General features: G+C 22.2%; 2 protein-coding genes across 2 annotated transcripts; one reads left to right on the top strand and one right to left on the bottom strand.

Moving 5' to 3' along the window:
- Nucleotides 1-3,184: 3,184 nt before the first annotated feature.
- Nucleotides 3,185-5,618, bottom strand: LOC105360036 (putative oxidoreductase GLYR1 homolog). Its single transcript, XM_011496810.1, has 7 exons — nt 5,604-5,618; nt 5,434-5,522; nt 5,234-5,360; nt 5,041-5,142; nt 4,625-4,837; nt 4,267-4,440; nt 3,185-3,202 (listed from the first exon to the last, which is right to left on the bottom strand). The coding sequence occupies exons 1-7, from the start codon at nt 5,616-5,618 to the stop codon at nt 3,185-3,187; spliced, it is 738 nt and encodes a 245-aa protein (XP_011495112.1).
- Nucleotides 5,619-11,063: 5,445 nt separating this feature from the next.
- Ndfip (Nedd4 family interacting protein) lies at nt 11,064-15,094 on the top strand. Its single transcript, XM_011496530.1, has 6 exons — nt 11,064-11,404; nt 12,669-12,839; nt 13,239-13,388; nt 13,467-13,590; nt 14,224-14,409; nt 14,890-15,094. The coding sequence occupies exons 1-6, from the start codon at nt 11,372-11,374 to the stop codon at nt 14,991-14,993; spliced, it is 768 nt and encodes a 255-aa protein (XP_011494832.1). The 5' UTR covers nt 11,064-11,371; the 3' UTR covers nt 14,994-15,094.
- The last annotated feature ends 1,112 nt before the right edge of the window (nt 15,095-16,206 follow it).

The following is a 16,206-nucleotide window of genomic DNA, read 5'->3' as shown; positions in this document are numbered from 1 at the left end:
TATAAATTACCGTAAACGCATGGATATGATAAAAATATATATAATTTAATAATTTAATAAAATAAAGTAGTACAATTCAGTTCTTTATTTTTAATATATAATGTAATTATGATGACTATATTTAAAATGTAAATACTATTGTTCTCTATTTTTGAATTCGATAAAGGGATTCATACGAATTCATTGATTTTATATGTTAATATTTTCAATTCCTTTTTAATATTAGAATTAAAAAAATCATTGTGATTGTAATCATTGGTTGTTGGTTAATAAATCAATCCCTTCGTTAAAATTAAACTAAATTTAGAAAATTAAAGATAAATTTGCTTTATAATTTAAATAACAGAAGAAATCTTGTTGATTATATTTAAAATTTTTTTATATCATTACAAATTTTTGTAACACCGGTGTTTCACAAAATTAAAAATTATTGAGGTATTATATGGTACATTTAAAACAAGCAAGTAAATCAAGAGAAATAAAAAGTATCAGATATGAAACAGGATCCTATTAATAAAAATTGATCGCTTGATAGAAGACTCGTACTTATGCTTCCTTTGTATTACATATATATTTTTATACGATATTTTATCATATAATTAATAGGAAATAATTCCTTCTTTCTATTTATATATCTATCTATCTATCTATCTATCTATCTATCTATATCTATATATATATACGCATATACACACGAAATTTCTCGAGACTGCTGAAGTTCCATTTATCGATCGGACAGCTTTTTATGATTTTCTTTCACAAGATATTATATTTACATGTTCTAACATTTTATTATTAAACAAAATAATACAACTTCATATGAATAATTTTATTCTTGTAATATAATTTATAAAAACTAAAAAAAGAAAAAATTTAGAAAAAAAGGTTTGTTTATAGACTTTCATTTAATTATGCGAACATAAATTATGTTCTTTTAATAACTATGTGAGTGATATATTTTTAAGAAATAAATAAGAAGTACTACTTTATCTTAAACAAAATTAATTCTTTTTTATTCAAAACCCCTTTAACATATTTAAAAACAATTTATTTTATTTTAAAGATTATAATACAATTCAAAGTTTTACGAAAAATAAAACCTATGTGATAATATACTTAAAACTAGTAAGCAAGAAAAATAAATCACGAAGCAGTTAAAGAGAATGTCAAGAAATTTTTTGTAAAATTAATAAACAGGTGAAACGAAAAAATATTAAAATGAACAATACTTTAAACTATTAAAAATATATATACTCGATGCATTTAGTTAAAAAAAAAAACAACTAGAAAATCTACATTTCAATAGTAATTTTTTATAATTATAATATCAGGTATTTCATATATTTTTGAATTAGTATTCAAAATCTAATATTTTCCTTTAAAATTAAAGCATAAACAATTGCCAAAACATTTCTTAAGTATAATATGATATAGATATATTGACAAATATATTCGTAGTTTCATGATGGAAAATGATAATAACGAAACAAATTATAATTTGCAACTTTAAAATTTAACGAATAGCTCCTAAATATAATTAAATATTTATATGTTTAATTAAATTGCTCAAATTTTTTTTTTACTTATTCAAAAAGTATTTTTCATTTAAGTATAAACAACAAAAGTTCGGTAAAAAATAAACGCTTTTTTATATTTCATATAAATATTTATATTTCATTGATTGTCAGTTAACTATTAAATTATCAAACAAAGATAATAAAAATAATAAAACCACATAAGATGTCTAAATATGAAAAAAAAAACAGAAACAAATTGATAGCATGGAAAATAGTTTTAGTTTATATATATATTGAAAAAGAATTTCAAACACAATAATGTCCAGATATCATAGCTTGTCAAGATTCTCATTATCTTATTATACCAAATAAATGATTGTAACAATTAAAAAGAAATCTATAAATGCCTTATATTTATATATTTGCTGTTATAATTTCAATTATTAAATATATCTCATGTAAATATTAAGATATTTTTTATGCTATTCTTATACTGTTTATGCTATACAAAGAATCAGAAATACTTAGTATTTTGTTTCTAAAAATAGTAAAAATATAATTTTTTTATTTATTAACTTATTGTTATTTATCACAAATTTTTATTTTATTGTTTAATTAGATATTTATTATACCATTACTATATCTAAAATATATTATTTTACTTTTACATCATGTTACATTAGTACTTGAATCAATGTTATTCAATATTTTTTTAAACTTTTATTCTCATTGCTTTCATAATTTTTTATACTTACATTTCCAAATTCAATAAAATATAAATTTAATATAATATATAACTAAAATAGGTAATGTCTTTAAAATATAGAAAAAAAATAAAATAAAATTACTATATCTGAATTAATTAATTACTTTATTACTATACTTTAATTATAATTTTTTAATTTAATGAAGTATTTACTAAATGCATAAAAAATTATCTTATTTTAATTTTTAAAATCAATATTTAATATGAAAATAACAGTAAACAATGATTAAAAGGACAATTAATACAATTATTTGATATTTAATTATTTAATTCAAGTATAAAACAATTTTTTGTATTTAGATTTCATGTCAAACAAATTTATTTCAAATTGTTGAAGTTAAACAAAGCATGTACTTGTCAATCAAATCACTATGGACTTGTTAATAAGATTTATATAATTTATTCATTTTTAAATTTACACGTAGAATTTTATCTATTAACTTTGTCTGATTTTAACAAATTATTATTTATTAATTTTTGTCAATGATCTTTATTAATTTGCATTACTTATTTATGTGAAAATCAAAATTTAAGTATTCAAGGAAATATGGCGGAAATAAACATTAATTTTTAAATAGAACTTTTTTTAAATATAGGACATTCTTAATAACTGAAATAATAAATAATTATCAATTCTTATGTTAAAGAAACTATTTGCATTTATCATCGAATAAATTGAATGTGAATATATGGAAGATTTATTATAATATATATCTAATTGTAAAAATTATGATTATATATATATATTAAGTTGATTTAAGTAGCTTTTTTATAAAATCATACATTTTAATGGATTATAAAATATTTAAGAAGGTAAATTCTGACATCTTTTAATTACTAATAAATTAAAAATAATGATGAATTTGTATTTTAAGGATTATATAGTTAATTTACAATGTGCCTAAAAGTAACATTCGTTCTAGAAAAATATTAACATTAGATACTTAATTGGTATTAATACACACACATATATATGTGTTTTAATATAATGAAAAAATATATAATCCTTTGTAAATCACATATTTACTGTATTAAACAAAATTTAAATCTTTTTATGTCATTATCGATATCATTATAATTTTATCCTCAAAACTTTGACCGTGACGTATAATTAACTATTTAAATTGGAATAAAAAAAACTTATCTATAAAAGTGAAAACTTCGTTATCTATTTCTCAAATTTCAACATGAACATAATATTATCTTTTCTTAAATTAAAATATCTCAAATTAACATTATGAATATTACATACATAACTAATTTAATTATATATCCTTTACATGGGTCATGCTTCAGTTACCATTTGTATGGCAAAATTTTGAAATATAATTTATTTTGTCCATAATTTTACATCAATTCATCATTCATATAATTAATTTCACATATATCAATCATATATCAATTTAGGAACAATAAATACATTTATTATAATCTATCAAACTTGAAATATTGGACACTTTATTATATAAACACATAAATAATTTACATTGTACTTTATGTTTAATGTTTACTATATTCATTTATGTATAATATATGATAAAGTTATTGTACGAAATATCTATATTTTTTTATTGCAAATTAATATTTATAATGTTTTTATACTTAATAATTTATACAAAATAAATATATGCACGTCTCCCCCTTCCTGATTTCACGTTTTCCTATATTTAAATACATCGCGCGTATAGATAAAATCAAAATTATAGAACTCAACCGATTAAATAAATTCAATAATTTTTTTTATTATCACTATGTTGATTAAAGTTGGATAACTTTAATTTAATTAAAATGATGCAATAAGATTTTAAATAACTCAATAAAATAAATAAAAAAATCGATGCAATTAATTTATATTATCATGATTTGAAAAAAATAAATTATGATTCATTAAATTACTCAAAGAATAATTTTATACAATTTATGACAAATATAATAATCATTCTTAAAAAATTATATAATTACAAAAAAATAAAATGTACATACCTTTTCCTGTGTCCTATTCCAAACAATAACTTTATGTCCACTGTTGAGTAAATTCTTTACAATTCCACTGCCCATAATACCAAGGCCAAGGAACCCAAATTTTAAGCTTGAAGCATGAATATTTTTATTTTTTAGAGTCTGAGAAAGCGTTTCCACATCCAATGGTGGAGTAACCTGTAAATATTTAAAATTTTTACTTCAACAAGTTTTTTTTATTAAGGCTGTTCTACAGATGATAAATATCTAAATTTTGTAAATTAAAAAATATTTTAATAAATTTTAAAAATTAAATAGCTTAATATGCTTATATTTGTGTATTTAAATAACAAAAGAAATAAATAATGATATATATACATACTGGTCTAGCGATATTTGCAGGTCTATCTAAAAGAGAACCACTTTTTCTTAATGGTGTAGAATGATTTAAAGCTGGACTTAAACTGCCAAGGCGATTGTTACTACTTGCATTTGAGTCTGTTCTTTGCTTTTTAGCTGGACGTCGTTCGCTACTACCACCACTACTATCTCTCTTTATTTTCGGAGTTTCCTGCAAAGTGATGTATGTTTTTAACTAAAATAAATAAGAATGATTTATTTATTCTGAATTTAAAGCAAGTCTATTAACATTAGGGTATTACATTGACAAATACAGCATTGTAAAATATTAATTTTATTAATATTAATTCAAATCAATATGCGTTAAAATTTACTTACAATTATTTTTGATATTCAAATAATTATTTTAAATAATATAATATATATAAATAAACTTACTTTTTTTGGTTTTATCTTTGGAGTCTTCTTTTCAATTGTGGAAATACTATCTTCTTTGAGTTTGTCAAATAGAGAATCTGGATCTAATCCATCTTCAAAAATCTATTGAAAATTTTAATATTAATCATATTTTACAAAGAATTTATTAAAAAATTATAGCTCTATTAAAATAATAGAATTGTAATAAACATACTTCTCCTTTTGCAATAAATTCTTCAATAGCTTCACAGGCTTCTTTAAATCCTGAATTTTTGCATAGCTTTATACAAGTCTCTTTATGCTCCTGATAATGTTTTATATTCGCTTCATCAATCCAACCACTATATATATTTAACTTAATTATTAATTCTTCAATTGAATTACAAATATTAAACTTGTTCAAAATAAACTTACTAGTTATTTGTTCCAAAGAAAAATATACAATGAATTGGACCCTTCTTTGGATTGGCTGGTTTTTTCATATCCTTCGTTGGATTAGATACCTTTGAATTTAATTTTAAATTTTAAAAACGTAAAAATATAATTATTTATATTTTATAATATAAAATCAATACAGATTTTACCAAGCTATTACTCATCAATATTTATTACAGTTTATTACAAACATTATTATTGGAACAAATAAAACAAACTAAAAAGTAAATAAAATTTTCTTGTAAAGCTAATGAAGTTCCAAAAAAAGATTGTATAAATTAAAAATATTATCTACAAATATATATAAAAGGAGTTTGTTATAAATTAAGATTAATTGAGAAATACAAATTTTAAATAATCATTAATTAGTTGATTAATTAATTAAAATATTTTATATTTTTACTGTAGCAGTATTACTATATGAGCTATCAAAATCTTTCATTTCAAGAAACAAAATAAATGTAAGTAGAAGGTAACAGATTTCTTTTAATATAATTGTGTAAAGTATTTCTTAGAATCAACCTTTATTAGATTTTACAGATTAAATAATTACTCAGGTCCAATGCATATATTAAATATTTATATTTTTAATATTTTTCTATATGAATACTTCATACAGTGCTAACATTAAATCGAGCAATTTAAAATAATTTTTATTAAAATTTCACTGCACGATATTAAAAATATTTTAAAACTTATTTTTTGTTTAAGAAACCTTAATGATAAGTAATGAAACAAAAATAAAAAATTGTCAAACAAACCAATATCGTAATATTTATTACATTTTGATATAAATATTATATATTTTTATTATTAAATAATCAATTGTGAAATAATAATATTTCATGTTTTGCACTAATTAATGATTTTATCAAATTATATATATTATGATAAACATAAAATAAAATTGTATTTTATAATTTATTACATCATACTTAATCACTTTCTTAGCTTTAATATATGAAATATTTTATATAAAAAGTAATTATTAATATATAGATTGAGAAAGGGGATAATTTTAAATTTAAAATAATTTGTTTGAAAATTTTAGTTAAAAATTTGCTTAAATTACTTTTTTTTTTTAATATGACTAGAATAAATAAAGTATAAGTCATTAATATTTACTTACAAATGAATATTCATTAAATAAAATTGTATTATTATAAAGTTTGTTTTTAAATAAAAGTAGAACAAAAAAAAATAAATAAGAAAAAAATTTACCAACAGTTCAATATTATAATGTTTTAAAATATTGTACAAAATAAAACTATGGATTTTAAGAAATGATTAGAGATAAAGCCATTTTCTATAATGACTAAAGTTTTACATTGATATGTGCATTTCAAAAAGGGTAAACACAGGGTGTAAACACGATTGAATTTAGGTTATAATGACCCTGATCTGCGCGCCAATTCGAATTGAAAGCGGGTGTGGCGGGAGAAATAGGATATGCCAAGTCAATAAGATTTTTTAGCTGTATTAAAAATTTCCAAAAATTCATAATCCTATACTCAACATTTGATACAATAAATAAGAAAAACAATTCTTATTCGTCTTTCAGAAGCACCAATAATAGATTACACATCGTCAAGAAAAATGTCATTAAATGTCTTAAACTCCGTTTCTTTCAAAAAGAAAAAATATCTCAAAAGTATTATATGTGCTATATAATTTATCAAATTTAAAGTTTAAACGACTGAGCAATAATTCATTGAAGGAAAAATATTAAGTACATTATGAGACTAACGTAACCGATCGCGAAAGGTAGAAGATATATAGATTTATCGGAAAATAAATGAGTTGTCGATAAAATAATAGAAAGCAATGAGAGATTAAACGTGCGAAATTTTTTGCATGCCGGGTACATCTGTGATGATAAAGCGGACTCACCCGGCCGGGCCACGGAGAGAATCCCTTCATCTTCGCCCTGCAACAGAGAGAGACAGACAGAGCGTCAGTTTGAAAATCATCACACGCATAGGTTATGTTTATCGCCTCGGCGGGCGTTCAGCGCGACACAATCCTCTCATTATCTCTTATTATATACTCGCAAGGCCCACACCGAGGCAATGCTATAATCATTTCAAACGATAATGTTGAAACGTTAATACGCACCACACCAGATCGCCGAGTTTGAAAACTTCCGACATGGTTGTTCGTTGGCAGATTCACACGCAACTAGAATGGGGGCTCTTATTTGCCAAAAAAATATTCACTTAAACCACACTCGACTGGCGTTCGGCGAGCGACTGACGGAGCGCGAGAATGTGAATTGCGAGATGCTGATGAGAAGCGGCGCGCGTCCTTTACGTCTACCCGTTTACTATACTAGTCGAACTAGAGACTCTAACGGCTGTTTGCCGGGGTACTGTTCAGTCAAATGAGCGAACGCTCATAGGCTTAGGGGCTTTTCGCAATTGATATGAGAGTATCGTTATGTTCATCGGTAGAGAAAATTTTCATTGGCTGCTTAGTTCACGCGCCATAATTATTGTATAAGAATAAAATACGAATGCTTCCCCGGCATTCGAATTATATTTGGTCTCTATATGCTCTTGTTCCTTTTCAAAATTGTTAAATAGTTATTAAAATTGTTAAATTAACCATAAATTCATTCATCGCACAACAAGAGTGATCATAGAATTTGTAGTCGAGTAAACTGAATTGGAAAAATATACATATTAATTTCCAAAAAATATTAAGCTTTAACTGCACATTCATAAATAAGAAACAATATTTTGTTTTTTTCTTTATTTTTGTTTTATTTAAAAATTTTTAATCGCGATGTCTAAAAAGTAATTCATTCTCTAACGATCTGCATTAGAAATAAAGTGATTGTTATTAAGCGCAATTTCATTTTAGAAATTATTTTCCTTTAAGAAAAAATGCTTATAAGTGTGTTTTACATCTATATACTTTTAGTTGCTAGATAATAATTATTGATCACATAGCGAATGATCAATATAAGAAATATATTTGTGATATTATAAATGTATTTATAATTTATAATGAATAAAATTTAAAAAACTTGTTTTATTATTTATTTGTCATTTCTATGATCGGTTTTTCAAAATTAAATATATAGATATGTAAACAAATATGCATGAGAATAATATTCCATGAATAATAATATTACTGATTTGATACGTAAGGGAACTCGGACTAATAAGCTAATTTCAATGAAATCAAAACATGAGTATTTGTACAAACTTTTCTATATTTATTTTGTCGAAGTGGTATATTTAACGTTGGTCAAGCATTTGATAATTTTAATAATAAATTTATATTAGTAAATCCAATTTGTTATATAATTTTTTTGGTTTATTATTTATTAAGCTTAAAAACTACCTCTATATTATATAAAGATATAATAACATCAATCCTTAATATTTAAATAAAATATTTTTTCATTGAAAAAAATTAAAAAGATAAAAACAGAAAAACTTATAGAAAAAATATAAGGTTATGCGAAATTAAAAAGGACAACTTTTGAAAAAATATTCCATGACAAACGGCAGGAATAAACGTTCGATATATATATTAATTTTCACTTATGTTTTCAAATTAATTAATTTAATTTAATTTAATTAATTTAAAGAAAATAAATTAATATATAATATTAAGATTTATAACTCAATATTAATATGTTTGAAATATCAACATTTAATGAAATTTTTGCTGTTATAATTATAATTATAACAATCAAGTATGATAAATGAAATTTTAAAGTATTAATTCATTTATCTTTTTATCCAGTTGTGAACTTCATTTTTTGATATATTTTCAATTTAATAATATTAACGAGAGTCACAATTTATAAATTTAAAGAAAAATAAGGAACTATGTTAAACTATTTTATTAAATAATAATGAATGTTTAAAGAGATAAGAAATTTTAATTTAAATGATTACCATTAATATTGTGTATTATTATATGAATTTGTATTATTTTGCAATATTATAATTTATGAAAATTTATAGACACTTATATAAGATATAAAATATTCAAAGTATTTATGCAATTTCAATATTAAATTAATTTTTTATATCAGCCTATAATTAATAAAATACTAATTCGTATTATCATAAAATTTATTTGCCATAAAATGATTTTGATTTCAGAGAAATATTTATTTTCCAAGTCTAGTAGTAAATATTCTGGAAATATAGAAAGTCAAGTGCTTGTTAATGCTATTGTGAATTAAGCCTAATCGTGTTCTTTGGAATGTCGTCCATTATTCTTTCTTATTTCAAAATATTAAATATGTATTTCTTAATTTGAATGATTTAGAGGTTTTTACTTATTCGTTTTATTAAATTATATTTCATTTCGGTAATCATTGAATAAATATTTGATTTTCACTTCCGTTTCCAGGAGATCGACCATAATAATTAAACAGCAGCCAATAAGATAGCGTGTTAAGTACTATCGTATACATTGATTGGTCTTTGCTTAAAGAAAGAAGTTTACATTTGAAATGAATATTCGTATTCTAAATACGCATGAAATAGTAAATGTATTAACTATTATTAGCGGTAACAATTTATCCTTTTTATTATATTGTATGTATATTTTTAATCATTAATCACTTTATTATTATGGATTAATCATAAATGTATGCTTTCATCTAGATTATAATTATTCTAATGAAATAAAAATATATTTTTAAGAATAATTTTATATTTTTTCAATAATTACATTTCATTAATTTAAAATTTAAATTTAATTACTCTAAGAATTAATAATAAAAACTATCAATTGTAATTATTATGATCTTGATAATATACATCAACAATATCGTTGTTTAGATTACTTTATTTCTTATAATTTTATATATAAAGTATTTAAATATTAAAAGAATAAATATATATAGATATAGATTTAATACTTTTTATGAAAATCATATCTAATTAATATATTGGTTTATTCGATAATAATAGAATTACTAAGATAATTATTTTTTTATTATGTAATATACATACAACTCAGTCGTCGATGTATATATATATAAGTTAAAAAATGAAAAAATAACGATGATTTAAAATAAAACAAACATCATTAAAAAATTATATATTCCCAACTTTGTAGACAATTATAAAAGATAAACTCCGTTTTTGCATTTTTAAACATCCAATGTACGTATTTATTCTTTAATAAATGTTAGACACTGTAATATTTTTAATAAATATATTAAAACAGCTTTATAAACTGACTGAATTGTTATAATTCGATATTTGCCACTTTTTAAAAGATAATTAAGTACTTATGATCGGCTGGTAATATTGCCCTTTAGGATTAAGATAAAGAAATGTTAAAAAAAATATTGAATAAAAATGGAGAGTATTTTAATATGGCGATGTATTCCTGAAACTCTTAATTAAATATCTCTACTTTTTGCGTTGCAATAATATATATAATATATATATATTCATAGAATAGTACACATTTAAATCGATCATCCCATCGATTATGTAGTGATTTTAATTCTCCGTCTTTCATAACTACTGCTAGTGCGCATACTTGCATACAGAACGAATCAAAAAATTATATATATGCATATATATCGAGTGAAACGGTAAAGAGAGTGAGAGAAGGGGAGAGAGAGAGAGAGAGAGAGAGAGAGAGAGAGAGAAGAATGAGAGCAAGAGTAAGAGAAGAAAAAAGAGACAAGAGATTAGGAGCGAATGATATAGAACTGGGAGTGAGAGTAGCATAACGAGTACTCAACATAACATTGTTAAAAAAAAGTGGCAGTGGCAGTAGGCGTTGACGTTTCGCTCATCCGATGAGCGCCGAACGCCAAACATTAAATTATTCCCTATCGTTATTGCACGAAAATTTTCCGCACTGTACAGATCAAAAACATAAGCAGCAAGACAGAGAGAAGAATCTAGTAACAGTGAAAATTTGAAGCCCAATGTCAATGGTCAACGACGACCGCTCCAATATGGTAATTTTTGTTTTTTAATCCTTTTGCTTTTAATTACCGACCACGATATGTTAACGTGTCGGTATATACGTACATTAGTATATATGCATCATAGCATACAAGAACGTTATGCATGAGCAGGGCATTTGTTGCCTGCCAAGTGTTTTTTCTTCTTTTATTGCTGCATTGGTGGACATTTTTTTTTTTATCTTAAATACTACTACTTACTACTTTATTCGAATGCTAGACTTTATTTATTCAAGTTTTCATTTATTATTACGAGCTGCTTTTTGATGCTCTATATAAATTCACATATGTATGTGACAAAACTGAGGTTTTGTTTATCAATGAAAGCTAAACAGAGTTTATTCGATACCCATTATTATTAGTTTTGATATTTTTAACTAATATGACGTTAAAATAATTGAATGCAAAATTGTAAGTTTCTGAATGTTGATCATTTTGTTTTCTTAGTTATATTTAATTTAAATATTTATTTTTATTAATCTTTAATTATATTAAATATGTTATTATTTATCGTTGAAAAAAGACTTTAATTTTAGTAAATGCATTTAATAGTATTTAATGTTAGTCTTCTTATTTTTATTTTTTTGCCCTAAATTTATTAAAACTTACACTATAAATGTCACATGTATTATGTTTACTAATTAAATTTGATTTTATTAATGGTTTTATTGAATTTGTATTTCATGATAATATACATTTTACAATTATAATTAACATCTGAAATCAATTTAAATAAAAAAAAATATTAATAATTAAACGATTATATAATTATAATTTTCAGCTTTATATCTATCTATTGAGTATTCGATAACACTTATGGTATTATATTAATTATAATATTAATTTTATTTTTTATATCTATTAGCTATTTATATTTAGTTTATTATGTTTATAAGTTGTTGATTAGAGCATTACTTAATCAAATCAATTATCGTTTAGATCAATTTTTTTAATATAAAAATATATATTATAATATTAATTTTCCTTAATAATTCTGACAACAACTCAAGTATTCATTAAGTAAAAAATTGTTTAAAATTGTATTTAATATGTTTTGTATAAAATTAACTCGTATTTTAATAATGTTTATTATAATTTTTGTATTCAGAAATGTTCGGTAAAATATGTACAGTTTTTATGACATAATATAATTATTATTATTACAAAACTAGTAAATACTATCTTATTTATCTCATTTATGTGATAGTATTTAGCTATATTCATAAATTTAATTGTGTTTATAAATCGTTTGTCATAGTCACAACAGCCACAAACATCAGCAGAGGACAATACAAATTTATCAGGTGCACATTCCACATTTTCTGGAGATAATGAATCAAACCAAAATGGAAATACAAATGAAAGCAATGAAATAATTCAACAGGAACAAATAACCTCAAGAGCTCAGGCTACAATAATGACAGAATTAGTAAATAAATTAATTTTATTGTTGAAATAAAACATTATTTTATATATATATATATATATATATATATATAATTTATTTTTTAATTATGATAAATTTGCATTAATGTGTTAATTTATATTGGTAAAGAAATTAGAAACTCGATAAGAAAGTGAAATTGATTAGTTTATCTGAAAAATATCAATGTAAGATATGAAATGTAATATTCTAAATTTTTAGTATTCTTGTAAATAGTTTAGTTTGATTAGTTTTTATAAAGTATATTGAAATTTATTAATATTATTATTAAAGCTATTATTCACAATTGTTATTTATTATTATTATATAATTACTATAAATTATAATTTTGTAGAAAAGTAGTATTTCTAATTAATCTTTGAATAATTGTTTTTACATTTACAGGGTAGCGAAGAAATTCCTCCTCCAAAATTAGACTTTTCTGCTCCACCACCATATGAAGTTGCAACAAAATTACCAAGTTATGAAGAAGTCGAACGTGAAAAAACCCTTCAAGGAGAAACAACACCACAAGCTCATCCTCAAATTCATTTAGTAAGTTTCAGTTTTGTGTTTCTAAGCTGTAATTTTAATATAAATGCAATAATTAATTTACTTTTTCTTTAATTCAAGTCCAATGGTGTAAGAACACCCCAACAGCCATTGACTATTTTAGCTATAGACACAGATGGTGTTGAAGGTGATCCAGAAAATCGAATGTTGGGAACAGATTTTATGTTCTTTACTGCTTTCTTAGGTATAAAGTAAAAAAAATTTTAATTATATTTTATATTTTACATTTTAAATCTTTTATAAAATAGTTTTTCATATATTTTTTTGTACGAATATGCATGGATTTATATTCTAGCCCAAAACTCCTCTAGAGTAGTACGAAACTATTCTAAGAAATGTTGAAGTTATTCTATGAGATACTCTTTCCATCAACTCAAATAGCTCAACTCAAATTGTTACCTTCTTGTGTTTAATTTTTTTTTTCATAACAAATTTTGTTAAAACTTTTGAAGTTAAAATTGAAATCTATTATCTACATCTATTTCTGATCTATTCTTTTACTTGAATCATATAGTGCTATCAAAAATTCAACTCTAATGCTTGATAGTACTTGTTCAAGTGCTAATTATTAAAATTACTGTTTATGGTATATTTTTACTGATTTTCCAATCTGTCTATTCAAATAATATTTTTGTATGTTTTCTTACATTATTATCAATGAATGCTCCGTTATTAGTAATCGATTTAAGTTCTGCTATATGCTACTCATAAATCCAATTATGACCTATGTAGTTTTATATTATGTTCTATTTACTACAAAGATCATACTCAAATGTGATAATATAGAAATATTAAAATCATCAAAATAACGTTTCAGTTGCATTTCTATTTAATTGGATTGGCTTTTTGCTATTGATGTGTTTCTGTCACACAATAGCTTCTCGATATGGAGCACTATCTGGTTTTGGACTTTCCTTAACCAAATGGACTTTAATTGTTAAACATTCAACTGATCTTGCATCCCGTGAGAACTCTTGGCTGTGGTGGCTGATTATGGCTTTTGGTAATTCTATATATATTTTGTCGAATTATTATTAAAAATTTTAGATAAAAAAAGATTAGTAAAATGTTAAAATACTTGTATGATAAATACAACTTAATTAGTAAAATGTTAATTTCACTTTTAAACATGCTAAATTGTTTTATACGAATTACAAGTAAAAGATATTTTCAATTTTCTTAAAACAATTATACTTCTGGGTATTGTTATTTATTTTCAAAATTTAATGATATAATAACATTGATGTAAATAAACTTATATATGTAAGCGTCAACGTTATTATAATTTTAAGCATTCTACTTTTAACAATAAAAATGTTCAATTTTTGTTATTGATGAATTTGTCTTGATAATAATAACATTTATTTTTCGTGTTTATTATCACAACATATAAATTATATATATATATAATTATACATTATATTTAAATAATATAAATTTATATATATTAAAATGTATATATTTCTTTTTGCAAATCTAATAGGTTTGTTGATTTGCGTTCGTGCTATTATTCAATATTTAAACATCAAACGAGGATGGCGACTTTTGTCTGGCAGTGCTCAAGAGCGGCTACTTTTCTATTACTGAGCTACGCATGTAAATGTCAAAACTATTTCTTTTGTATCAAAAAGAAATTTTTCAAGACAAAATACAAAAATAAGAAAGATAAATGAAAAAAATTCATAATGTTATATCTATCTTTATTTTTTGTTATAAAACACGATCGAATACATAAAATAGACCTGTAATTGTATCAATTATAAGAATTTCTTGCAGCAGTCCATCTTATGAAATTATGAAAATCGGGTGTGATAATTGTTATTTTTAAGCAAGTATTAATTACTGTTATTCTATGAAGTCTTCAAATAATAAATGAAGACGAAAATTTCAGTATTGTTATGTAAAAGAATATTAGTGATATTGCAAAAAAGAAAACTCTGTTAAATGAAAAATAACAAAACTATCAGACTTTTTAATAAATGGACTGTAATAAGCAAGTATAAACGTAAAAATAATAAAAATTAATAATGAATGAAATTAATGCTTGTTTATATGTTATAATTATAATTTATATATGTAAAGTTTTTAAAATTTTAATATTATTAATATTAATTTTATCATGATATAATATTCAAACAGTGCTATTTGATAAAAACAAAAAATTAATAATAATAATAATCATTGTAGTAACAATAATCATAAAATATATTAATTACAATTATAATTTTCAATACTTATTGTTATAGTCACTATTATTACTATCATCATTGTTGCTGTTATTATTATTATTATTATTATTATTATTATTATTATTATTATTATTATTAGTATTACTGGAAATTTCAAAAATATTTTTTTATTGTCTGCAGTGAAAATTAGGAAATTTCTAAATTTGAAATAAGCTACTATTATAGCAAATTATTTACAATTCTTTATTTTGAAATTGTAAAAATTAGTTTTACAATTTTCATATCTTTCCAATTGTAAGCTAGAAATATTTATGTAAATAAAATTTGAAAATCTTTAATACTCTACTTAATGTTGTTTTGACTATTAGTACTTTATTTTCTTAAAGTCTACTTACTTCCTATTTAAATATAAATCAATTTTTAATTGTCATTCCTGATGCAGATAAGTATTGTTTATTTTTCATTTACATTTTACAATTCTAATTGTATACAAATCAAAATTATTATTTCAAGAGCATTATTACTTTATATCACATTCGTAATTATAAATATGTTCATAATTTTTTATTTGTATTGTTTATAAATAAGAGTTCATCGTGAAAATATTCTTT

The sequence above is a fragment of the Ceratosolen solmsi genome, unplaced genomic scaffold (assembly GCF_000503995.2).
Source record: "Ceratosolen solmsi marchali unplaced genomic scaffold, CerSol_1.0 scaffold29, whole genome shotgun sequence".
NCBI lineage: Eukaryota > Metazoa > Arthropoda > Insecta > Hymenoptera > Agaonidae > Ceratosolen > Ceratosolen solmsi.
Note: the sequence above shows the minus strand (reverse complement) of the source record. Positions and strands in the feature narration are given on the sequence as shown.

Coding starts and splice junctions, on each gene's coding strand:
- LOC105360036 (XM_011496810.1), bottom strand. Junction 5,361..5,433: donor TTCTTTGGAACAAATAACTA/GTAAGTTTATTT, acceptor AAATATATATAG/TGGTTGGATTGATGAAGCGA. Junction 4,838..5,040: donor CAAAGATAAAACCAAAAAAA/GTAAGTTTATTT, acceptor TATTTATTTTAG/TTAAAAACATACATCACTTT.
- Ndfip (XM_011496530.1), top strand. CDS start 11,372: ATGTCAATGGTCAACGACGACCGCTCCAATATG. Junction 13,389..13,466: donor CTCATCCTCAAATTCATTTA/GTAAGTTTCAGT, acceptor CTTTAATTCAAG/TCCAATGGTGTAAGAACACC. Junction 13,591..14,223: donor GTTCTTTACTGCTTTCTTAG/GTATAAAGTAAA, acceptor ATAACGTTTCAG/TTGCATTTCTATTTAATTGG.